This window comes from Spermophilus citellus (genome assembly GCF_964194105.1).
Source record: "Spermophilus citellus genome assembly, chromosome: 12".
NCBI classification, from domain to species: domain Eukaryota; kingdom Metazoa; phylum Chordata; class Mammalia; order Rodentia; family Sciuridae; genus Spermophilus; species Spermophilus citellus.
The window spans coordinates 6707150-6734470 of NC_138198.1; the positions used below are offsets into that span (position 1 = coordinate 6707150).

The 27321-nt window shown below is 39.9% G+C and overlaps 1 protein-coding gene across 13 annotated transcripts; it reads right to left on the reverse strand.

Annotated features, from left to right (window-relative positions):
• Positions 1 to 976: 976 nt before the first annotated feature.
• Positions 977 to 27321, reverse strand: LOC308631975 (uncharacterized protein). 13 transcript variants are annotated; one of them, XR_014018403.1, is made up of 5 exons: positions 26945 to 27317; positions 15677 to 15824; positions 5802 to 5894; positions 2338 to 2669; positions 977 to 1175 (listed from the first exon to the last, which is right to left on the reverse strand). XR_014018403.1 is itself a non-coding variant. In XM_081263558.1 (5 exons), exons 4-5 carry the CDS (start codon positions 5833 to 5835, stop codon positions 1399 to 1401), a joined length of 1305 nt encoding a protein of 434 aa, XP_081119684.1. In that variant the 5' UTR covers positions 5836 to 5894; positions 15677 to 15824; positions 26945 to 27050; positions 27155 to 27321; the 3' UTR covers positions 977 to 1398. The 13 variants fall into 13 exon arrangements, 10 of the variants coding, with proteins under 10 accessions (XP_081119684.1, XP_081119686.1, XP_081119681.1 ...); XR_014018404.1 differs by having other exon boundaries at positions 2230 to 2669; XR_014018405.1 differs by having other exon boundaries at positions 2560 to 2669; positions 26945 to 27316.

Consider the following 27321-nt stretch of genomic DNA (forward strand, 5'->3'; position numbering starts at 1 on the left):
CTGGAATGCATATATCAATATAGAATTAAAATTATATGAAAGTTTATAAATATATATACTTTTATCTATGGCTATTTTAAAGTTATGTGATATTTTGGTTATATGTTAAATTTGGGGCTTGCCAATGGAAATGAAAATATATATATATAAAATATCTGGATTTTTATGTGAATTTAAAAATTTATATCCCCAACTATATAGGTACATTCATGTAAAGTGATCTGGTCTATATGTGTAGAGGTTTCTGTTGAGCCATAGTTGTAGTGACAGACCATGTAGTTGAAAAAGGGTTAAGGTTGGAGCTAAGGTTTAAACATTTATATCCATATGTATAAATTCAATATGGATATACATTAAAATATTTATATGTATCTGGATTTGTGTTGAGATGGATGCTTACAATTTGACTTAGATGTATGTTATAAATATATAAATGAATATGTATTAAAATTTATGTGTAGTATTTTGTTTACCGATAGGATATATGTATATGTATGAATGTATATAAACATACAGGAATGTATGTATTAAAAATACATGAATATTCAATATAATGATTATAATTTCTGTATAAAAGGCTCATGGATATGGGTAGTGTTAGGTTGAATTCTGAGTTATGGACTAGGCTTATGGAGAGGGTTACCTTTAAAATGTGTGTGTGTGTGTGTGTGTGTGTGTGTGTGTGTGTGTGTATCAATATATGCATATAAATCTGAATGTTGAAGTAGAATTATATATGTAAATTTATTTTAAAAATAAATAAAACCATAAAAAAAGAACCAAAACTCTTACATAGAAGCATTAGTTTCTATGATTGGCAGGTCAAGCGTTCTGAACACAGTTATAATTCCCATAATTATAAATTCTCTTCTGTACAAAAATATTGGAAGCTTTTGAAGGGCTGATGTATTAAAGATATTTATTTTTAGCTACAATGAGATGTTTCTATTGTAATGCAAACAGATCACACATGAGATAGCCCAAAAGAGTATTTACTTTTCACTCACATAAAGTATAAATCAAGGGTTCTAGGACAGAAGTGGGATAATCCCTGATCTTGTGAATCATTTCTTTTTGTCTTAAATCATAGTTACCTTCTCCCATTTAAAGTTCTGAAGGACATCTTAGTGGCCATCTTCACACGAGATCCACAGAGCATGAGGCATCTGGAAGGACTGACAGCACAGCTTTTATATTGCACCATGCTTGGAAATAAGATTCAACGCTTGTGTCCCTATTTACCTGAAGAGCTATTTACATGGTACCCCAACAATAACGGGGCACTGAGAAATGCAGGCTGTTTCCAGAAGGAAAGAAAATGGATTTTGGAGAACACTTGGCCAGTCTCTACCATAGAAAATTAAGGGTGCTGTGACCTGGCAAGAGATTTTCCCACACTCATATGTTCTTGGGGTGTTTCCTTTCATGACTTAACTGGTGCTTGCTGTAGTTTGACCTGTGGGAAAACACTTTTCCACATTCTTTACACTCATAGGGCTTCTCCCCTGTGTGAATTCTCTGATGTTCACCAAGATTTCCCTTCTGGCTAAAGGTTTTCCCACATACATTACATTCATAGGGTCTTTCTCCTGTGTGAGTTCTCTGATGGACAATGAAGGCTGATCTATTGTTGAAAGTTTTTCTACACTCTTCACATTTATAGAGATTTTCACCTGTGTGATTTCTCTGGTGTTCAGTGAGTTTTGACTTGACCCTGAAAGATTTCCTACATTCTTTACATTCATAGGGTCTCTCTCCAGTGTGAATTCTCTGATGCTTGCAGAGGTGTGGCTTCTGGCAAAAGGTTTTCCCACATTCTTTACACTCATAGGGTTTTTCACCTGTGTGAGTTCTCTGGTGTACAGTGAGGCCTACCTTGTGATTGAAAGTCTTCCCACACTCATTACATTTGTAGGGTTTATCTCCTGTGTGAGTTTTATGATGCTCCCTCAGGTGACAGTTCCGGGAAAAGGTTCTCCCACATTCATTACACTGATAGGGCCTTTCCCCTGTGTGAATTCGTTGATGGATGACAAGGTTGGACTTACGGTTGAAAGATTTCTCACAGTGATTACATGCATAAAGGTTTTTCCCTCTACATGGCCTTTGATGTATTATAGGGTCTGAACAGCTAGTGAAGGTTTCCTTATTTTTAATACATTCAGAGGGTCTCTCTCCTATGTGTATTTGCTGACTTTTAGGCTTTTTGTAGAAAGTTTTCTTCCTCACCTGAGTTGTCTCTCCATCAATAAAAAATGAATCATCACAGCCTTTCCCACAGTCCTTCTCTCCACAGGTATTTCTCATAGGAACCCTCTCATATTTCAATACATTCACCTGTGTGTTCAAGGCTTTAACTTGTCCACAACGTTCAAATTCCTCCTGCTGATTCTGACCAAGATGCTGAGGACATCTGAGAGACTTCCAGATTACATTACTTGAATCAGGTTCCCTAGAGAGAAGCCTGTTTTGATGTACATTAAACCCCTCAGGCCTTGTTTCTAAATAGTTCCCATTATTTAAAATTAGTCTTGGGCTCAATTTAAATTGTTTTCCTACTTCAACTCTCTCCTTAGTTGATGAATTGCTGTTGGTGATTACAACTTGCCACAAACATCTGTCTTGACTTTCTTGGCTCCTGTCTATTTGGTCATCCACTTTCTGGACATCTAAAATGAAAAACAAAAACAAATTCATAAATATAAGCATTTCTTATAGAATGCTCATGTAAAAGTAAAGTTCTTTCTTCCTGCCTTAGCAGCCTACCATTTGTAATTAATCAATAATGAATAGTGACTATATGAGTAGTCATGCATCACTTAATGTCAAGAACACTTGAGGAAAAATGTGTCATTACACAATTTTGTTATTGTGTAAACATCACAGAGTGCGCTTACAGAAATCTAAATGATACACGACCTGTGTGGAGACACAGTAAACACAAGCTGAGGCTGCTCCCAGGGTAACACAGCATACTGTCTAAAAACAAACATTTTTATAAGTAGAAGAGTATGCCTTAAAATAATAAAAACTATAGTATAGTAAATATATAAAACGGTACCATAGTAATTCATTATAATTACTGCTACAGTTTGAATGTTAAACATCCTCCACAGGCCCATGTGTTAATGACTTTGTCTCCAAGTTGGCACTACTGAAAGTTGCTTTGGACCTTCAGGAAGCCTGACCCAGAGGCAGGTCCTAAGGTCACTGAAGGTGTGTCCTCGAAGTAGATTGTGAGAACATGGCCCATCCTCTCCCACCCTTGTTTCCTGACTCATAATGTAAGTAATTTGCCATCATGCTCCCAATATTTCCACCCTTTCCAATGGCCAAAAGTGATGGGGTCTCACTATTTTGGACTAGAATCTCCAGAACCATTAGGCCCAACTGAACTTTACCCATTATCAGTTAGCTGCCTTAGGTATTTCATTGTAGTAAGAGACTAAAAATTATCAAGAATTATGTCCTATACACAACTTAGAGGACTAAGTTTTATAATACCAGCTTCACCACAAACATGTGGGTTATGCACTGGGCTATGACATTATAATGCTTACCATGTCATTAAATAATAGGAATTTTTGAGCTGTAACATAATCTTTTGGAACCAAGATTATTTAGATGGATTCATGGTCCATAATAGCCCGAAATGTTAGGCAGTCCATGACTACATGATTTTCCTTCTGATTTAATGTAATAAAAAATATACTATCTGGGGTAGTAAGTTTGACTCTTTTCCCTGTGCTAGATGATGACAAATTTCTCCAAATTCCTAATTAAACCTGGCTTACTTTGCTTCTCAGGCTATAACAGATATGAGATACTTTAACCTATAACCCTGGGCTTCCATAACATGCTGGTCTAAAGCAACTTGCTCCCTAACCCATGCTGTGCCCACCAGAAACTGCCTTTCTGGTTTCTTCTGAGATCCACAGCCTGACTTGTCCCTCCGATTCCTAATGCAAGTACCCCTGTCACACAATTCACTGCTTCTGAAAGCTTTTATTTTATGTACTAAAGTTTCAGCTGCTTCCTATTTTCTTAGAAAATGGAGCTTCACATACATTTCTCATCTTCTTGCTTGGAAGGATGTTCATAAAGACAAGGGAAAATAGGGACTTCAAACTCAACTCTCAGAAATTTGAGCCCTCCAAAATGAAACCTTCGTTTTCTTGGCCTGGAGACCCAACATCTCCTGTTTCTATTCTGAAGTCCAGGCCCACCTTTTGCTATGCTCCTATTCTGGGTTCTTCTCAGATTAATGATTCTTTATTTCTGGATGATAGGCTCACTCCTAGACGTCTTTTCTATCTTATCAACTCTCTGATGACTTCCTGTACAAGAATGACTTTAAATTTTTGTTTAAAGATGCTAATGTCCAAATTTGCACCTCCAATAGGAATGGTCCACCCTCAAATATAGATTTTATATTCACCAAGGTATTATATGTGAGTAGTGGCAAAAAAGTTAACTTGAACTGAAGCCATACCAAAGTAAATACATAATAATTCCCTAAAACTGCCTTCTCTGACCATCCTTTCTGAATTATCACATTCCATTTTCTTTTCTCACTCTGGTTAAATATTCTATATATTTCCCATCCAATTAATTCACATTTTTCTTATTTCTCTCTCATTAGAATGTAAACTTCATAAAAGAGGGACAATATATTGATCACGTTTGTTATAAGTACATTATAAAATTTCCACTGCTCAAAATCTGCTTAAGAATAAATGGATGTATATTTTTAAAATGCCTGGGGGAAAAAACCCACTTCACTGGAATGGTGGAAGACAGCAACTGAAAATGTGAAAAAGTGAGAAACAAAGAAAAAGATTTAAGAAAAGGAAGGCAGAGAATAGACCAGAGGTAAATGTTTAAAATAATCAGCAAAATAAAAGGCAAGGATTTATGTATAAGAGCCCTCCCTGTAGACTATATAATAAAAAATCTTTGATCCAGCTCTCCTCAGGTCTGGGACCTATAAAGAAATCAAAAGCTATAAAGAAATCAAAAGAAGGGCTGGGGTTGTAGCTCAGTGGAAGAGAACTTGCCTAGCATGTGTGAGGCACTGGGTTCAATTCTCAGCACCACATAAAATAAATTAAATAAAAGTCCACTGACATCTTAAAATTAAAAAAAAAAATCCAAAAGAGGACAGAAACAAAGTATAGGGGCAGAATGGCCCTTTGTCCAAGCTCCCAGCTTTATTTATGTCAGTAGATTACATTAGGTCACTGGCATCAGTAGTACATTATTGTTCATTGTGTCATTAGGCAGGTTACAGAGTTAGCAACATTATGCAGGTTATTACTTAGTTACAAACTACAGTTTCAATGTGCAATGTTAGAAGCTTTGTGTAGATCTCAAGATTAAGTCCATTGTTTAAAGCTACTGCTGAGTGGACAGGCACAGGCACAGCAGTGAAACACACTCCCAGGAGGTGTGTGCCTGAGATCAAGGTCAAGGCTGATAAGACTCTAGCACAGAGCCTCCTCATGCAGGGCATTGCTACAGCAGCTAGGCATCTTGTGTCTTTGCACAAAAACTTTCCCAGCAGTTAGGCATTCCATACCTTTGCACAGAAACTTTCCCAGCAACTAAGCATCCTGTTCTTTTGTACAGAAACTCTCAGCCACCAAGCACACCACAGCCATAAAATCATCAGACAACCCAATCCCAAATACAGAACTCTTACAGGGACGCAGCAAAAAAGAGGTAGAATAAGCTCAACACTCCCAACATCTGATGAATTTTACTGTTCCCAATCTCCCTGTGCTCAATATGCACTGACTGACCTGAGAGGGTCTGGTTTGGGTGTTCCCCTACCATCCATGGCTCTGCTCCTTGCTCCAACTTAAAGATCACCTCAGGTTTTATAATGCAGTGCCCTGTTAATGAGAAATAATGTAAGATTTTGCCAAACTGCCACATTAGCTCCTTCCCAAAAAAAAGAGCTCGGCTTCAGGAACTATTCAATGAAAGGTCTTGCCCACATCCCGCATAGGCGATGGAAGTAAAGGTTCCTCTTGGTAGAGTGGGATGGCTGCAAAACAAAAGCTAAGAAAGAGAAGGAAGTGAAAAAAACACAGGACACAGAAAGTAATTTTTAAAAAGCAGGGGCGGGATAGTCGATCTTAGGGATCAAGCTTCCACACTAGAAAGAGAGCAATGGAGCCTTTGCTTGCTTTATTTATTTGGGGGCAACATCAAAGGTTTTCCATGGACTATTCTTTGCCAAATAAGGCAGGAGGTGGGCTGTCCAGTTTCCAGCGGGTTATGCCCAACACAAAAGTTACAAGAGCTGTCTACTCAGTAGAGCAAAGACAGAGATTTCATGCCTTGGGTGATCTGATTCACATCAGAGAGCCGGGATATTCCCAAGGAATAAAACCTAAGTCTCCATGGCTCAGTACCAAGTAAAGACCCCTCAAGTAGTTCACTATGGCTCCCCGCAAAAAAGGCCTCTCATTAATAAGGCATGACACACTACCAGGTGTGAGAGTACCAATCTGTAATCCCAACAGCTCAGAAGGTAAGCAGGAGGATCACAAGTTGGAAGCCAACCGAGGCAAGTTAGTGAGATTCTATCGCAAAATAAAAAATAACAAGCACTCAGAGGTAGCATCCCTGGATCCAACCCCCAATACCAAAAAAACGAAGGCACCTTCTACATGAATTAGAATCCCATACCTAAATAGCATTAAACCTTATAAATGGTTCTTATATTTGCCAAATGGGCGCAGGGAAGGACACTGCTCCCAGAAGTTATCAGGGAGTTTTGCTCACCCAGTGACACTAGGCTGTAGTAGGTCTCCAACATCACATCCCTATACAGGGTCCTCTGAGCATCATCCAGGTTCTGCCACTCCTCCCAGGTGAAGTCCACAGACACATCCTCAAATGACACCAACCCCTGCAACAGCACATTTCTCCTCAAGTCATCAGTCCTCCACAGATTGTGTCTGTCTCCTTCTATATAGGTGTGTATGTCTTACATGTATCTTCCACACAACAGAGAATGCTTTATACTATGTATGATGGATGAAGGAAAGATCACAGTGAAAGTATCCACAGCAAAAATTTATTATCAAAAATACTACTATAAAATTTATTTTAAATATCTAGACCCATACTTGTTGTGAGGGAGATAAGCATGAATAAAACTCTGTTCCTCTAAAAGTCTTATGATCTGATATGAAGACAAAAAATATATGCAGACCTGGAATGATGTGCAAGATGAATTAATACAAACAGAAGTGCAATATAGACTGGGGGGAAAAAAAGGAGAAAACACCATTCTATTTTGTATTATGAGGTTGGTGTCACTGAAACACTAAAGATGTTCAGCTTTTCCATGTGAACTGTGTTTTCATGAATGTGAGTACCACAAACAATGCACAACACATTAATAAAATTAAACACAGTGCCCTGCCAAGGTGAATGATCTTGGGCCATGATAAGAGATTCATGCAATACTGAAGGAACTTACTATTGAGTTGGTCTGAATTTATGATCCAATTCCAACAACAAAAAGACTGTATGTACCTACCATCTTTTAATTGTTTATACATTAAAAACATATACATGTCCCAAAATGTCCTTCCTATATGCTAAAGGATTGCTTGTGGGCACGACAGGGTGGACTGCCACTTCCCTAACCACACAATGTAAATAAGGAAGCCCTATAAGAAAAAGTAAGTTTCATGAACAGATATGCATTTAATAGTCAACCCTGGAAGGAGAGTGGCAAAGAGCTTAAGAAAGAGTGATAAAGGAAGAAAAAGGGTGACAGCTTATCACCTATATTAGAACAGAGAGCAGTAAATATACATAATGAGAAAATGAAACAATGAAAAGTATAAGCAGAAACAGAATGTGGTATTAACTTGCTGAACAGAGGGTCAAAGAGAACTATTACTTCCAGGCTACATGTATGATGGTAGTTAGATACTGCTGCTCCAAAGTGAAATGTGAAAAATGGAAGAATGTGAGGGGGCAGAAATAACCTAGACTTGTAGATATCGCAAATGAAATAACTGAAATTTCTTATGTGGGATGTCCACCAGGCAACTGGATATGAATCTGGAGTATAGGAAAGAGACATCAGCTGAACATTAAAATTTGAAGTACCAAGATTTCAATGGTACCTGTAGCCATGACAGTGAATAATCTTAAGAGATTAACAAGGAATAAAGGGACTTCCACCCAAACAAGAAGGGAGAAATAATACTGAGAGTATCAGGCTATCTCAAACAAAAAATGAAGATGTGCACCCACACAGGTGGCAAGGCCCTGCTTTCTGATTGTCATCACATGCTGAAGTGAACTGTAGCTGTGCCTCATTACCATCTTAAATCTCTGCAAAGATATGGGTTACTTTAGTGACTATTCTATACCTGTGTTTGCCCCTCACCACCTGGAATGTGCTCCTCCTTTTCAACTGTGAAAGTCCCTAATATTATTTTCAGAATAGGCCAAACCACTTCCTCCAAAGATATAATTTACTAAAACTCACACAAGTAATACACAATAATAAAAATATATTTATTAAAGAACAGAATAATTATTAATCTTCAAATATAGTACCTGTTGTGTATACATTCACTGGTGAATTCAATAAAATATTAAGGAAGAAATTATATCAATTCCATACAATCTATTTCAGAGGAAAGGAGCAGATAGAATATTATGGTTCATTTTATGAAACCAGCACAACCCAAATACAGAAAACTGCAGACCATTACCTCTCATGAACACAGATCCAAAAAAAAACAAAGAAATTCTCAGTAGAATATCAGCAAATTGAATCCAACAATCTACAAAAAGAATTATACATCAAAACAAGTGGAATTTATCCCAGGCACACAAGGATGGCTCAGCATTTGAATATCAACTGATACAACTCATCACATCAATAGTCTGAAGAAGAAAAAAATCACATGATTACACAACAGATGCAGAAAAATCACTTGAAAAAACTTGCCATCCATTTGTGATAAAAACTCTCCTCAACTTGATAACAAATACCCACAAAAACCTACATCTAACAGGTGAGAAATTCAAACCTTTCTTGCAAGACTAAAGAAGGCAAGGATGTACCCTCTTATCACATCTTTCATAACTATAGAAGTACTAGCTAATACAGTAATACAAGAAAACGAAATAAAGGTTATGCAGAAAAAGAATAAATAAAACTGACTATAGATAATACAACTGTCATCTATGTAGAAAAAAACTGTTAAAGAAAAAAACTGGAATAAGTGATTATAACAAGATTACAGCCTATAAGGTTAATGTATAAACATTTTTCAATTTCCTAAATATCAGCAATAAACAAGTGGAATTTTCAAATGAAAACACAGTACTACTTATATTGGCACCCCAAAATAAAATCCATATGAATCTAACAAAATAACACAATATCTCTATACATACAAAATCTTTCTGAACAAAATCAAAGCACAACTAAGTGAATACTCTATGTCCATGAACAGAAAATCTTAATATTATCAATGTCAGTTTTTACAAACTTTGACCAAAAGATTCAATTTAATGGAACAGAACAGAGAGCCTAGAATTAGTTCCATATAATTATAATCAACTGGTCTTTGACAAAGGAATAAATCAAAGTTATTCTTTAAAATATATGGAGTTGGGACAACTAGGAATCTATACACAAGAAAAGTGAATCTAGACATTCCCATTATAAAAATTAAATCAAAATGGATCACAAACTAAAATGTAAGATGAAAAATTATAAAACTCTAGAACATATAAAAACAACCTAGATGACTGAGGGGAAAGTAATGACTTTGTACATACAAAGCCAAAATCAAAATTCAGGGAAGAAATGATAGATAAATTGGACTTCATTAACATTTCTTCTTTACTGCAAAAGACACTGTCAAAAGAATGAGAAAATAAGTCATAGACTGGAAGAAAATATTTGCAGAAGACAAATCTGATAAAAGGGCTGTTATGTAAAACATTAAAAGAACTCAAAACTCTATAGCTATCATAAGAAAACAAAGAGCTTAACAGATACCCAAACAGAGAAGACACAGTCAATCAATAAACACAGGAAGAGATGCTCTATATCATAAGACATCAGGGAAATGCAAATTAAAATAACAATAAGATATCACTACATAACTAGTAGAAAGAACAAAATATGGAACACTGATACCAAATGCTAATGAAGACATGGAACAAGAGAAACTCATGCACTGCTTGTGGGAATGCAAAACAGGACAGTCACCAAGGGAGACATTTTGGTGATTTACTATGACATTAAACATGCTCTTACCATATGATCCAGCAATCATGCTCATTGGTATTTACACAAAAGAGGTGAAAACCACTCCCAGAATAAAAACCTGTAAACAAATGTTTATAGTAGTTTTATTCAAAGTCACAATCTGGAAGTAATTAAGCTATCCTTCAAGAGGTGAATAGATAAAACTGTAGCATATGTGGTCAATGAAATATTACTCAGCACTAGAAAGAAATGAGCTACGAAGTCCTGAAAGGCATACAAAAATCTCAAAAGGCACATTATGAAATGTAAAAAAACAGTCTGAAAGGGCTTTTTACTTTATATTTCCAGCTGTGTAACATTCTAGAAAAGGTAAAGTTGTGGAGAAGGTAAAAAGATCAGTAGTTTCCAGGGCTGGGGATGAGGAGGGATGAACAGAGGGAGCACAGTAGATTTTTTTTTTAATATTTATTTTATTTTATTTTTTTTTATTCTCGGCAGACACAACATCTTTGTATGTGGTGCTGAGGATCGAACCCGGGCCACACGCATGCCAGACAAGCGTGCTACCACTTGAGCTACATCCCCAGCCCCACAGTAGATTTTTAATGCAGTGAAAATACCCTCTATGGCACTATAATGCTAGAAACATACCATTAACATTTTTCCAAACCCACAGAGTGCACAACACCAAGAATGAACCATAATGTAAACCATGGCCTTTGGACAACTATTAAGTGTCAACGTAGGGTCATCAACTGTAACTGATTTCCCACTCTGTTGAGGAATGTTGACAAAGGGGGATGCTGTGCATGTGTAAGGATACAACTATGGAAGAAATCTATGCACCTTCCTCAAATTCTACTGTGAAATTCAATTGCTCTAACAAAATAAAAGAGGTTTTCTCTTTTAAAAAAGAAAATCCAGGAGTGGGGTTGTGTCTCAATGGTACAGCACTTGCCTGGCATGTGTGAGGCCCTGGGTTCGATCCTCAGCACCACATATAAATAAAGTTTAAAAAAAAAATCCATTGGCAGCTAAAAAATATTTTAAAAAGAAAGAAAATCCAGTCACTTAAAAGCTTGAGTTTGATAATTATTACTTAATAATAAAACAAATATTAAAAATACCTTCCTACTTATAATATAAAAGCACTTAATAATAATGAATGGATAAAGAAAATGTGGCCCATACAGGCAACAGAGTATCATTCAGCCTTAAATAGGAAATCCCTCCACTTGTGACAACACAAATGTACCTGGGGAACATTATGCTAAGTAAAATAGGTCTAGACACAAAAAAGTACTGCATAATGCCACTAGCAATGACCCAAATGTATGTGTTCCCCAAATTTCACATCACCATGTGGACAGTATTAGAAGGTGGAGCCTCTGTGGGGTGATCAGATGAGAGTTCCTTCCTCTGGAATGGATTAGGGCCCTTTGATAGAAAGGGCTTCAATCACTCCCTTCTGCTTTCCATGTCCTTCACTATGTGGGGAGGCAGCAAGACCCTAACCAGATACCAGATGCCAGCACCTTGATCTTGGACTTTCCAGCCTCTAAAACTGTGCAATTTCTGTTCTTTATTAAGCACCAAGTCTCAGGTTTTTGTTACAGCAACATGAATAGACTAGGATACTATATATATCAAGAATTTAAAATACTGAAGCTTACAGAAGCATACAGTAGAATGGCAGTTACCATATGCTGAGGGTCAAAGGAATTGGGGAGGTGTTGGTCAAAGGGTATTAAGTTTCAGTCATAAAATATGAATCAGTCTTAAATCTACAGAACAGTATATGCAATTCAGAATATTATGTTATATACTTAAATATCTGCTAAGAAGGTTACCTTCTGGGATACTACATATAAAATCTACCTATAGGTTTATTATATATAAAATGTAATAAACATTATTACATTTAAAAAGGTGTTTTACATATAAAAAGAGGGGATACAGTAGAAACTTGGAGATGATATATTAATGTATCATTTTTTATTTTTTTTTATTTTTAATAAGAGAGAGAGAGAGAATTTTTTTAATATTTATTTTTTAGTTTTCGGCAGACACAACGTCTTTATTTGTATGTGGTGCTGAGGATCGAACCCAGAGCGGCACACAATCCAGGCGAGTGCGCTACAGCTTGAGCCACATCCCTAGCCCCTTAATGTATCATTTTGGGGAAGTTGCCATAAGTGAGTAATGCTTATTCATAAACTCATCAAAATGTACACTTTAAATATAGACAATTTCGTACATTAGTCATACCTGCATTTTTAAAATTATATAATTAAAAATTGACGGCAAATAGATATTTGCAAGTTTCCCAGTATATGTTTATTTTATTATTAACTTCTGAATCTAGTTGTCTATCTCAATACACTGAGGTGACAATATTTTTAAACCAAAATACATGATGTAGTCTAGAAAATATACTTTTTTTTTTTTTAAAGAGAGAGTGAGAGGGGAGAGAGAGAGAGAGAGAGAGAGAGAATTTTTTTTTAATATTTATTTTTTAGTTGGTGGACACAACATCTTTGTTGGTATGTGGTGCTGAGGATTGAACCTGGGCCGCACACATGCCAGGCAAGCGCGCTACCACTTGAGCCACATCCCCAGCCCTAGAAAATATATTTTCCAATGATCTTCCACAAGGGTGCCAAGCCCACTCAGTGCAGAAAAGTCCAGCAACCAGTGTTGGGAAAACTGAATATCCACATACAAAAGACAAGCTGGAACCTTACCTTACACCACATACAAAAATTAACTCAAAATGGTCCAAAAACCTATATTTAACACTAAAACTATAAAACTCTTAGGTGAAAATGTAGCAGAAAGGCTTTATAAAATTGGATTTGTCAATGACTTCATAGATATAATGTTAAAAAGCACAGGTAGCAAAAGTAAAAATACACAAATGAATGTAGATCAAAAAATAATTCTTGTGCATTATCATAATTGGAGTAAAAAGACAACTACAGAATGAAAGAAAATAGTTTCAAATCATATATCTCATAACAAGTTAATATGCAAAATACCTAAAGAACTGCTTCCATTCCACAATTTAAAAAAAAAAAAACGAAATAACTTATTTAAAGCACAGATAAAGGACTTCCACAGCCATTTCTCCAATGATGACACACTAATGGCCAACAAGCATATGAAATATCATTCATCATTAGAGGAATGCAAATGAAAGACACAATGAGTTATCACTTTACACCCAACAGAAAATATCAAGTATTGGCTAAATTAGAATCCTTATAAACTGATGGTAGGAATGCAAAATGTTGCAACAGCTATGAAAAATAGGATAGTGGCTCCTCAAAAAATTAAAAATAGATTTTCACTATGGTCCAACAGTCCAATTTCCATGTATATATATCCAAAATTGACTGCAAGACCTCAAAGAGATATTTGCACACACTGCATTGCTCACATAGACAAGATATAGAAGCAATCCAACATTCCCAGGGACCAGCATAACCTAATCAAAGAACTGGAGCAGGTGCCCAACATGAACAACTGCTCAGACTAGTGCCTACAGGGTGCCTCCTGCATCCCACCACGAAGCTGCAGAGAAGTGTCCACCATGTTCATGCTACTCTCTATAGGTGGCAAGTATGTGAAAGGGCAGATGGCAGGCAACCAGGATCTGATTTGTTGGGCTTTCAGCCAGCACTGAAAAGGTGGTCATTTTTTGTTCTTAATCAACTTAAAATTCTAGTCCATAAACATGTAAATATCTATCTTTTCCTGCTCATTTTTAACTAGTTACCTGAAATAGAAGAATTAGTTATAATCTTTCAAAGAGTTTAAAAACATGACATATATTTTTAAACGACAAACATACAAGTAAAAGACATTAAAAATGTCAGTGCTTCTTGGTTTCATTCTTCACAAATATTTTTATTGACTTGTTCAAACATTCCAACTAATTCCTGAATGCTTTTTCTCTGTGTACTGCTAAGGATGTCACATAGCTAGCCAGAATCAGAGTCTACTTGCGATTGAACCTCATCACCTAGCAAACACACCCTTCAGGGGACTGTGAGTCCCAGAAGTTCTTCTCTCTATGCTGCCACCATGTGCAGACTCAAAAATAAATGAAAAGAACAATCATACAAGAGTATCATGGGATACTTGCTTTACGTAAGATGAGATTAGATGAGATGAGACCTAAGAAAGGAAAAAGCTCAGGAAAAAAAAATCCCTTTTCAGTAATTTGGGTCACTGACTAAATGGCAATAATGCCATATGAAAGAAATAGAGGAAGATGAGACTTTCAATTTGGATTTGTTGGTTTGGAGTTGCCTTTTGGACAGCTACGAAAAAATAAGTACAGGAAGTTAAATCTATAGTCAAAAGACCAAGCCAAAAACAGGTTGGAGCACCCAACCACAAAGAGCTGAATCATCAAGGAGAACTGCAGAGAGGGACAAACCGTGAACAGGATGAGACACATGGATGAAGAAAAGAAATACAGGTAAAAGAGAAGAACCATCACTGAGGCCATGACAGAAACTAATACAGAAGAATTTCCAGAAGATCATCTGCAAACAGCCAAAGATTCAAGTAAGGTAAAGACCAGAGAATAGTACTAGATATGACTATAATTTAGGTTACTGGTGAGCTTTAGAAGAACTAGAGCACTTACCTAGCACTTGCGCAATCCTCAACATAAAAATAAATAAATAAAACAAAGGTATGTGTCAACTGCCTAATCAAAGAACTGGAGCAGGTGCCCAACAGGAACAACTGCTCAGACTAGTGCCTCCAAAAAAAAAAAAGAAAAGAAAAAGAAATGAACTACAACTACATTCCATGGGTTCAAGTCCAAAAAATGTAACTGATGTATAACCTGTACACATGAACTGAGGAAAAATTATGGAGAGTTATTTAAGGGCCTGTGGTTGACTCAGTCCTCCACACATTCCAAGTTTAATCCCCGAATCCAGGATGGTTGTGCAAAAGCTGTCTGGAACCACATTACTTTAGCAATTAGGTAAATCTGTCTAATGCTGAACACAAAAAGTGTTTATTTCCAAATTGTCAGTGAAAAGTTTTCCACTACAACATCTATATAACCAATAAAAACAGTGTTTCAGACTTTGGTGGTAGCAAGTTTTCATGCCCCAAGAGGATTTAGCATGCCCTCCTCTTATGTTCCATTCCAATCATGTAACAAGTGTGACCGTCTTTTTGCCATGGTGTCAGAAAGATCAGAGACAGATGCATTAAACTTAGGTGACTCTGAGGTCTTATAACCTACCTATAATCTACATGCCAACTTTATGTCCAGTTTCCTGAAGCTGAGTTTTACTTATTTCTCTTTTTCCATTTTAATTTGTGGGTCTCACAAAGCTCTCCAAATACAATGACAACAAAGTGAAAAATAAATAAACAACTTACTAAAGATTTATTCAGTTTTCGTTGCTTTTGGACACAGAGAGAGAACTCTGGAAGCATGGCTGGAACAGCAGGCAAGTAGAGTGAACTAAGAAAAGAACTGGTGGAGCTCAGTACATTATTATTCTGCTCAAAACACTCTACATATTTGCTGAAAAAGACAAAAATAAATAAATAAATTAAAAAGCCTCTATGTGGGAGAATAGTTTACTCAATAAGGGGCAACTAAGACCCTATTGAAGATGCATCTACATTAAGGTAGAGAATAGACTTAGAACTTATTTGGGGGTTAATTAAAACATGCATTACCTACTAATTTTATATTAATGTTGCCTAAAAATATAACTTAATTTAAATCAAATTAATGCTATAGAAGTACAATTGGGCTGTAGTAACTATTTCCCTATTAATGTGTGGATTCCACACAAGACTCCATATAACTGTTTCCACTATAACACATTTTACTTATATATACCTAAACATCATGGAACAACCCAACATTTCACCCACAATCATATAGGTAAAAATGTGCACAACGTGTATGTCTTGTGGTACACTGCTCCAGTAATGCTTCCCAGTGACAGAACTGTACCCAAGCCCTGAACACACTTGCTTTGGCCAATGGGTATTAGAAATGCAATACAAATATCAGTTTGAAAAGTACTTGCCCACCAGCATTTGCCCTCTTACAGAATTAACATTAAAAAGCCTGTGGTTACGCTGTTAGAAACCCAGAAAAGAGCCAATGGCCAGTACAAACCACCAGAAATGGCAATGAAGCCATCCTGCACCAACCTCAGCAAAAATTAGACTACAGTTTCATTTGTGAACCAAGAAACATAAGCATAGAAACTGCCCACCAGAGCACACCTCAAAATGCAGATCAGTACCAGGCGTGGTGACGAGTGTCTGTAATCCCAGCAACTCAGGAGGCTGAGTCAGGAGGATTTCAAGTTTGAGGCCAGTCACAGTAACTTACCAAAGCCCTATACAACTTGGTGAGACCCTGTCTAAAAATTAAAACTAAAGAAAGGATGGGAATGTTGCTCAGTGGTTTAAATGTTCCTGGGTTCAATCCCTGATACCAAAAAAAAAAAAAAAAAAAAAAAAAAAAAGAGGCAGATCAACAGAACTTTAAGCTAATAATTTTTTTCCCCTTAAGCTAATAAGTTTTGGATTGGTTCCTCACACAGTGATGCTAACTGACATATCAAAGTCACTATAGTTCAATGCTTTTAACAAAACTACCTGGGAGAGATTACATGTCAAATATAATCAAAAAATTTTTCAAAACCATATGTAGAGGACCGGGGATGTGGCTCAAGCGGTAGCGCGCTCTCCTGGCATGCGTGTAGCCAGGGTTCGATCCTCAGTACCACATACAAACAAAGATGTTGTGTCCACCGAGAACTGAAAAATAAATATTAAAATTTAAAAAAAAAAAAAACCATATGTAGAAGTTTTAAAAATCAGAATGAATGTAAGTTCAATGAACTTAGCTGAGGTTGCTGGCTCAAACAGATATTGCTGGTAGCAGGCCTTCCCTGGCCCCCGGGGCCCAGCCCCCAATTTCTTGTTCTGCATGTCAATGTGACCAGCTCACAAGGCCGTGACGCAGGTGGCCAGCTCACAAGGCCGTGATACAGGCTTGCGGTTTCCAGTTTATCTGCCTCGAGCATATGTGTCTCTTGGAACAGCTTGACCTGTTCGAGCCTCCTGATAGGGGACGATGACGGTAACCCAAGGACACAGTTATTACTCTTCCCTCCTCACTTTTGAGTCATTTCCCCAGCTGTTACAAAAGATATTTAAGGAGAACAAATTTGGCAATAAAGCGCACACATGCCTCCTCCTGGATGAAGAACCTTGGTGTCCTGTGTATTTTTTTTTTATTTTTCAACCTCGACGTCCCTCGCCGGACTCGGTTCCTGAGGCTGGACGCGGCATCTGGAGGTCCTCACCGAGATCCGGAAAGCAGGGGTAAGCAGACGAGGCTCACCTTCTAAGGGAGAAGGGGGAGGATTGGTTTAAAGATAATTTAAAGAGACAGGGTACGTACCATGGGTAACTCAACAGTGAAACTTCGTCTGGCCAACGAAGTTAAAGAACTGTTAAGCAAACAAGGAACAGGAATAAAAACCAAGACAGCAACCGAATTCGTTGAAGCTATAGCCCAGGCTTGTCCTTGGTTTCTGACAGGAGGCTTTCTTAATAACAGTGATTGGGATTTGGTAAAGCAGGATCCCCAAAAGTTGTTGAGGGACCAGGGTCCGGATAGAGTCCCGATTGCTACTTTCTCTCTATGGAGATTGGTAAAGGATGCTCTTTTAACTGATAAAGTGAAGATTAAGGAGCAGCTTGCTGAATGCGAACAGGCCCTTAATCAGGTCCAGGAAGAGCAAATGGCAGAGTCCTTACCCCTTTCCCATTATTCTTTCACATCTCCTTCTTCATTCTTAGATCCACCCTAGCTGCTCTCAACCCCGCCTTCTCATCTTCCCCCTCCCTACCAGGCCCACAGAAAAGTCTTAACTGACCTTCTCCAGAATATTCACCATGGCTGATTTTAGGACTTTCAGCAAAAGAATCTCTACAAAAAAGTTCAATGTAGATAAACTTCCTATTTTCATGTTGCCCTGTTTTACTTGGCCACTGTCTGAAAAAATCAGCACTCCAGGCACTGGACACTCCCTTACTAGTTTTTCACAAAAATATGTAAACAAGGCCTCTGGCCTTGAGCTGGGCTTCACAGTGCTGACTACATTTCTAAGATAAGGGAGTTACTAACTGGGCTCCATGGTAACAGCTGGCAGGAGGAGGAACTGGAAAGGGAGATAGAGGAACTGGAGGGTCGATTGAGGAAGTCAAGATTTAAAGCACCTATGGCCCCGATCCCTGTTGCGCTCCCTCCTTATAACCCCGATTGGGATGAGGACAACCCCAGAAGGCTGGGGGGGGGGGGGTTTCAGTGGCAGCCTAAGATAGCCCAAACTTTTCCAGTAATTGAAAACCTGGATGCCGATGGACAGCCGGCCAGAGTGTATGTTCCTTTAGCCTTTAAGGATATTAAACAACTAAAGGAGGCAGTTACTAATTACGGACCCCATGCCCCCTTTACATTGACTCTCTTCGAGTCTTTCTCTGCCAATCAGCTGACACCTAGTGACTGGCAACAGCTTTGCAGAGCAGGGCTTTTGTACAGAGCAGGGCTGTGTTGTCCGGAGGGGATTTTTTGTTGTGGAAAAGTGAAAATCAAGAGAGGTGTCGCGAGCTAGCCCGAGTCAATCAGGACATACAGATGTTAACAGGCTCGGGACAATATGCTATCATAAATCAGCAAATTAATTATGATCCTGGGGTCTATGCTCAGATAGCTACAGCAGCCGTTCAGGCTTGGAAGGCTCTACCTGTTTCAAATGCTGAAACAAAAATTTCAAAAATTGCTCAAGGACCCTCTGAGCCTTATTCTGACTTCATAGCCCGATTGATGCAGATAGCAGGAAAAATATTCCCCAATTTGGAACAAGCCATGCCGGTCATTAAGCAATTGGCTCTTGAAAATGCAAATTCCTATTGCCAAAATGCCATTAAATCTACCAGAGCAAAGAGTGTTGATGACATGATTCGAGCTTGTAAGGATATTGATGGAGCTCATATTACCGGACAGGTTTTGGCCGCTGCCCTCAAAACGGGATTGTCAGGGTTTAATGGTAAAGGAGCCCAACCCAAAGGCTGCTTCCGATGTGGGAAAGAGGGACATATTAAACGAAATCGTCCCATAGGGGTTAGACAGGGTTGGGAAGGCATGCCTGGCCCCTGTCCCCGATGTGGCAAGGGGAATCATTGGAGAAGCGAGTGTCGTCCCAAGTTTGATGCTCAGGGACGCCCACTGCAGCCAGGAAACGGGGAACAAGGGACCGCCCTGGGCCCCGGAAGCCAGAGTGTACGGGGCGGTACAGAGACAGAACAAGCTGCTACCGCAGTAAGATCTTGGCCAGGCGGGGGAAAATGCAGACAAAATCAAACAAAATACAATCGGCTAGGAAAACTTGGGGAACTTTTGCCCCGAAAATGGGCAGCGGACTCCATGTTGTTTGCATCACCATGGTAACCATGGGGTGCCTGGCCGGAAGAGCGGCTTCCTGGTCCCACCTCCCACACTTTTGCGGGCTTCCAATTGGTTCTTCCACAGTCACTCAGACAGGACTTCTAGTCCCGCCTTCCAGCCACTAACCTGTACTGCTGTGTTTCAGATTTCTACCGGAGCTGCTCAGAGCCTGTATTTTTTTAAAAAAATGCCTACCTGTAAATGCTAACGAAAGATTCTTTTTCAGACAAAATTTAATTCCACAGGTTTCTATGTTACAGTCCTAAATTTAAGCTAGTTCTAAGTTAAATAACCTGACTTTTCTCTATAGTTGTGTGACTAAATAATGTTCTATTGATGAGAGATATCAAATATGCTTCTTTATATTTTACTTTCAATTTTGGAGGTTATGAGGATGCATTTGCTCGCCACAGGAATAAGCCGGCAAAGTTCCTATGATGACTAAAAAATCCTTATTCTCATTGCTAACTATAAAAATAAAAATGTATACTCAAGGATCTTATTTCAGTTACATCAAGTGACGTCACATAGAAGAGTGCACTCCTAGTTAAAAATAAATTAAAATGGATCCAAATATTTTAAGACCACGTGGTTACATAAAGTTAATACAATAAGTTAAGTTCTTATTCTTAATATATATTTTTTTAGATATTTAGATAACCTATACTTGTTAATCTATAAATTAATTAGCACATGCCTAATTGATTAGTTAATATATATATTTGCCTAATTGTTTTTTCTTCAACAGGAAACCCATAATTTATGTTTTATATTTACATTTATCAGATACTCTGCCTTTTCAGTTACAGATATTTGAGATAAATGTGTTTACTATAAATTTGCTTTTAAGTGAAAATACAATCAAGTAGTTTCTAATTCTCAAAGTTACTGTTTAAACTCATAAGATGATAAATTATTATAATTATTTCTACAAAATATCTAAGGGTTTTAACTATATTTTCATTGATATTTCTTATCAAAGTATAATAATTTGTTTATAGATTCTAAGGTTTTCAGAAATTGTTCCAAAGTAAAAAAAAAAAAAAAAAAAAAAAAATTGTCTCCCTATGCCCTGCTTGTGCACCTTTTATCCATTCCCCTTCTCTGGGAGTCAACCCAAGGGGCCTTCAGCCAAATGACATCTGGCAAACTGATGTAACTCATATTCCTAGTTTTGGAAAACTGTCCTTTGTGCATGTCAGTATAGACACGCTCTCTGGTTTTATCTCCGCTACTTTACATTCAGGAGAGAAGGCTAAGGATGTGATACAGCACTATGTAAAAACCTTTTCCTTCATGGGAACCCCTCGATGCATAAAAACAGATAATGGCCCAGCTTATACTAGTCAAACCTTCCAAAAATTTTGCTCACAGTGGGATATTATACACAAGACAGGAATCCCATATAACCCCCAAGAACAGGCCATTGTAGAACGGGCCCATCAACATCTTAAAACCTATTTGCAAAAAACTAAAGAGGGGGAGATATACCAGAATTGTCAGGGACCACATGCACTATTAAATATAACTCTGTTCACTTTAAATTTTTTGCTCACAGACGCTGAAGGCCGTACAACGGTGCAGCGTCACTTCTCTCCCACCATGCAAAAGGCACAGATAAAGTGGAAGGATTTATCTACAGGAAAGTGGCAATCCCCTGCTCCACTCTTGGCTAGAGTGAGAGGAGCTGTATGTGTCTTCCCTCCAGGGACGGAAAAACCCATTTGGGTCCCGGAACGCTGCATGAGACCGGTGGAAGTAGACTCGGGAAGGAGCGACGACCCTGGGACTTCAGGTTCGGCCATTTTCATTTCTCCAAAGGAGTGACAGAATGAGTTTTGCGGGATGGATCTTCCTTATAATGGTCCTGTCATACAGGCCTGCAGACGGAGGGCTAGATCCCCCACCAGGTAATATCTATCAACATCTTTTTGGGACCCCCTGCGAGTGCAGGGGAGGGACTTGGAATCAGGCCCCCAGTAGCTAGATTAGACTGCCGATTGTGTAACCAAGGTAGCCTACCTCCGGGCTGAAGTTCATCAACAAATTGGGGGATTTCACCACCCTGAGTGGGTATGCGTGAACAAACCAAAGATTAACCCCCCTGGTCCCGAAAAAACCCTCAGTAACTGCTCCACAACTTGCACTTATACTTCAGCAGTTCATGTCTCTTGCTATGAGACGGCCTCGATTTGTGTACACAAGGGACAACAGTATTTTGAGGCCAGATTGACCGAGACCCGGTCGGGGGAGGGGGTGGGAGTGACTTTTCACTTCACTCCGTTTCTTTTTGGCCAAGGGGGAGTTGAATCTAAACTCCGGTTGGCTGGGTGCCAGGGTCAAGTTGGCAAGTCCTCCTGTTGGCCCACTGCAGCCCCTACAGGGATCTCTGATGGGGGGTGGGGGGGGAACCTACTGATTCTGTTAAACATCTTCAATTCATCAGGCTTTTGAAACCACAGGTCCCTGACCTCATATACCACCCCTTGGTGCTGCCTAAGTCTCAGCTCCCAGATCTGGATGCCAATACGTGGGATATCTTAAAAACCACCTTTTTCTTACTTAACAACTCTGATCCCACGCTTGCTAGTGACTGCTGGCTCTGCATGACAACAGGGGTGGTCATGCCTGTGGCGGTTCCTATCAATGCCACCATATCTGATGATGAGACCTGCCAGCCCAGGCTGCCTTTCAAGGTCCAACCGATGGGCGCTTTTACAGAATGTCTCCTGGGTATGATGCAAAACAACATCTATGATGTTGATGTTGGAGTGACTTCCTTTGGAAACTGGTCAATCTCATTAACCAAGAACTATTCCTCACCCACTCCAGCCATCTGTCCCCCTAATGGCACTGTTTTTATGTGTGGGGAAAATTCTGCCTTCCCTCGACTCCCTGCAAATTGGACAGGTGGCTGTGTCCTCGCCTTGCTCCTCCCTGACATAACCATTGTCCCTGGGGATGAGCCCCTGCCCATCCCCAGCCTAGAGACTCTAGTAAAAAGGCACAGGCGAGCTACACAGGCTTTACCACTACTCGCCACACTGGGGATAATGGCTGCTGTGGGCACAGGCACAGCTGGACTGGGTACAGCCATACATTCTTATCGCCGTCTATCTCAGCAGCTTATAGATGATGTGCAGACCCTATCTGGCACTATTGGGGACCTACAAGACCAAATTGACTCTTTGGTAGAAGTAGTCCTTCAGAATAGGCGAGGCCTAGATCTGCTGACTGCCAATCAGGGAGGGATTTGCTTAGCTTTAGGAGAAAGGTGCTGCTTCTATGCCAATAAATCGGGCATAGTCCGCACTAAAATCAAGGAGCTTCAAGAAGACCTAGAGAAAAGGAGAAAAGAATTATTCAAGAGCCCTCTTTGGACTGGGATGAATGGGTTCCTGCCCTACCTTCTTCCCCTCCTGGGGCCCTTACTGAGTCTTCTTTTGATTGCAACCTTGGGACCTTGCAAATAGGATAACTCAATTCATTAAGATTAACATCTTAACCAGATTAACATCTTAACCTCCAAGCCAATACAGGTTCACTACCAACGCCTGAAGATGGATGACTCCGCCCAGGAGGTGTACTTACGACCCATCCGGAGATGAGATGTAACTGGACAGGAGCCAATACCCGAGCCCTCCTATGTGCCTGCTTTTGCCCAGGTCCCTAATTACCCTGCTGACTTGGTGCCGTCATCCCAGACCCTTACATTCAGAAAGCTCCCTGGTCATAGCTATCCCACTGGCAAAGATGATGACTGGGATCCGCAGTTGTGTCCTGCTGGCCATGACACCCTAACTGAACAGTGTCCATTTACGTAGGACAAGAGCTGATCTTGTAGTACCCAGTGATGGGCAACTTCCACGCTTGCACCGCAACCTAAGCCAGGGGAATGGGGCCTCCCCAGAGATGGGTAAGCAGTGCAGGGGCGGTGGACGACCTAAGACAGGGGCTACTTGATTCCCTTTGACATGCAAAAAACAAAAAAGGGGGACTTGCTGGTAGCAGGCCTTCCCTGGCCCCCGGGGCCCAGCCCCCAATTCCTTGTTCTGCATGTCAATGTGGCCAGCTCACAAGGCCGTGATACAGGCTTGCGGTTTCCAGTTTATCTGCCTCGAGCATATGTGTCTCTTGGAACAGCTTGACCTGTTCGAGCCTCCTGATAGGGGACGATGACGGTAACCCAAGGACGCAGTTATTACTCTTCCCTCCTCACTTTTGAGTCATTTCCCCAGCTGTTACAAAAGATATTTAAGGAGAACAAATTTGGCAATAAAGCGCACACATGCCTCCTCCTGGATGAAGAACCTTGGTGTCCTGTGTATTTTTTTTTTATTTTTTAACCTCGACGTCCCTCGCCGGACTCGGTTCCTGAGGCCGGACGCGGCAAGATATCATATGAATCATAAAACTGTTTACACATCAGTAAACTTTTTTTATGTCATAGTCTGTTTACCTTAAAGTCTATTACTTTTAGTGTACAATATATTTTATTTACATTTTAAGAAACTGAAGTGTCATAGGTCTAACTTTAACATTTTAAACAATGTATGTGGAAAATGTATGATTTCTAAAAACAGATTATCGACATTAAGTAGGAGATATGAGACATTTGTGTTATTATCCCTTTGAGGTCACATAATCTTCAGAAAATGTTGGAGATAAAGAAAAGGATAAGAATGCTTAAGCCACAGTATTATAAAGCAATGTTTGTTCTATATTGACTTCAGTGTCACAAAAATAATCTCAAAATAAATAAACACTTATTTTGACTTAATTGTGGCAAAATGGGTAATGTAAGAGAAAAAGTCAATCTGGCTAACATTTGAAATCATATAACCCCAGGCAACTGAATTCAACTTTTTTTTTATCTTTCTTATAAAGAAGAAATACTTTGGAAAACCATCCCTGAATTATCAGGAAGAACTATCAGAATAGAAGTGGCATCAGCATATCCCTACATGCCAAATCTGGTGATATGTAAGGGTTCTGGCTATGGAAATGTACAAGACAGCGAATTTCCTCTCCTGAACAAATTCCCAGGGGAAAACAGATGTTTTGTTTTCCACAGTTGGAATATTCTGCAGTTTCTCCCAGGAACTAGTAAGATAACTAATACTTGTGCAATCCCTAGCTGCTGTGGTACTGTCCTCCATAAGGAGGCTCTATACTAGAGTCTTATCAGCCTCGACTTTGATCTCAAGCACATAGTCCCTGGGAATAAAGGAACTTGCTTGCTAGATAACAATGTTTCACCAAGCTCCTGGATCTGCCTGCCTAATAGTAACTTCAAACAGACTTTCTTGAGAGCTACATAAAGATCTAACGTTGCATATTGGAACTATAGAATATAATTGCAAAACAAGCAACCTTAGTGATATACTAAAAATAATGTAGTTATTGCACTAATGACCTAATGTAACCTATTGGTATAAATAAACGTGGCCACTTGGACCAGCAGCCATTTTCTGCCTCTGCATCTCTCTCTGTGTCTCCTTTTCTTTACAGTGATAGACTAAGTTTGAGATAACTCAATATATAGCAAACAATAAGGAAAATACACTGAAGGAATTGCAGTGTGTACAAAGCACTGTAGACAGATGCTTTCAGGTATGCCTCCAGCCCAGGCCACATCTTTAATCATTTTCCAGTAAGTACCATTTCCTAGGCCCTTGCCTATCCTCCCTTAGCCCAGCTTACCTTTCTGCTCTGAAAGATGGTTCAAACTTTCAATCCCAAGTCCTTGATAGCTACTGGATGAGGTACAATCAACCAAGTCCTGGGCATTCTACACAGTAGGGCCAATAATTGCTTAGGCTATGCAAAGTCACCTTTCTGGCTCTTCTGCCTTTGCTCAGAAGCACTAGTGGGAGGATTCTGGCCATGGCTGTAGTTTCTCAATTGGAATTCCTATTCATGGAGCCACTTCCTCAAGGTGCATTAAGAAGTGCTTGGTTCCAAGGAAAATGAGACCATCATTGTAAGGTCCTTGCTTAGCATCTGCACAGCCATCTTAAGTGACAGCCATCATTTTAAAAAAAATTTCACTTTACCACCCAAGGGCCTTTCTGAGATAGGCTCACTACTCCCTCATACCAACCCCACCCTTAACGGCCTGCATTAGGACACCATCTCTAATCCCTGAGCCTGCCCTATAAAAGTCCAAGCCAGTTTTGCCTCTAAGTCTAAGGAGAGATGTACTTTATGTGTCAGCTCTCTAACAAATAAACTTTCATGTGTATCTCTACCTGGTCTCCATCTTTCATTTCTCGCTGGCCAGTCTCACTTATCTCCCTGGTAGACTAATTCACTGTCCCTGGAAACTAGGTCTTCTATAAATTTCTATAAACTCCTGTAACTAGAGGTGGTAGGCAAGCAGTGAAGCTGGAATTAGGCAGGCAGGCAGGAAAGATAGATAAATTGAGTCAGGTGGGATCAAGGAGTCCAATTTGAGTAAGTCTGGGAAGTTGGAGACTGCCCACTGAGGGACAGAAATGTTAATTCCTTCAGAGCCTTTCCTCCACCCTTATCAAGAACCTGTCCCAGCCCAATCTGTTGCTAAGATAACCTGTCCCAAGAATTGCCTCTCCCTACAGGGAGCTATAAGGTTAATTAAAGTGTCCTTGCTCCATTCTGCGGTTTTCCACCTTGACACCCCACCACCACCAGCATTCCTGGGCCTCGTCACTTGTCAGGAAGGAGAGATAAGGGGAAGGGGGCAGAACAAAGGAAGCCTAGGACATATAAAAAGGGCATAACACCTCGTTTCTGGGGAATCCCAGGATACCAGCCATGGCCCCTTCTCCCTCCCAGGAGAATTCTGTTGCCCCCTTTTAAATAAACCCTGCTGTACAGGCTTGCCTCGGTGCTTCTCTAATGTTAAACTTCCAACACGTGGGGGGAGCAGGACTGTCACCGGCGGTATCAGAAGGACCAGAAACCCCACTTTCTGAAGAGTCACCAAGGAACCCCACGGACACGAGGACCGCAGGGCAAGCCTCCGAGCGCGCTCGCGTTACACTGATAAATTTCTCTTGGGAATTTGGGGGTCACTTTCCTAGTACGGTTAGGAAGCTTCTCGCACACGTGGGTAAACTGACGCCACCCGGGTTGGTACGGGATCCGAAGGGCGCGCGGCGTGTGACTTCACGGCAGCATACCTCCGGCTCTAGAACCTCTGCTCCACCGCCTCCCTCAGAACCTCCGGCCTTCTGGAGGCACATCCCCAGCCTTCTGGCGGCGACGAGTCTTCCGAGGAGGTAAGTCCTGAAAGCACAACCCAGTCGTCCCTTCCGCAGCCCCGGCTGGCACCGTCACGCCCGGACCCTGAGAGCCGCGGACGTTTCTGATCTCCCCTAGTAAGAACACACCCCTCCTGCTCCTCAGGGACTTCGAAGCTCGGGGATCTCCACCCACTCACACTAACTTTCAAAAACAAAGAACGCAGGTCTGGGCCTGCTCTGGAGCGTGAGGAGAAATTCTGCCCGAGAACTTCAGCGGAAACACGGCGGAGTGGGCGTGGCCGCGCATGCTCAGA

What these genes read in the sequence shown, in the direction of transcription:
- LOC308631975 (XM_081263559.1), bottom strand. Translation starts at nt 5,835, where the DNA reads ATGGTAGGGGAACACCCAAACCAGACCCTCTCAG. An exon ending in CCCAAACCAGACCCTCTCAG is followed by an intron (nt 2,670 to 5,801) that starts GTCAGTCAGTGC and finishes TTTTCATTTTAG; the next exon opens with ATGTCCAGAAAGTGGATGAC.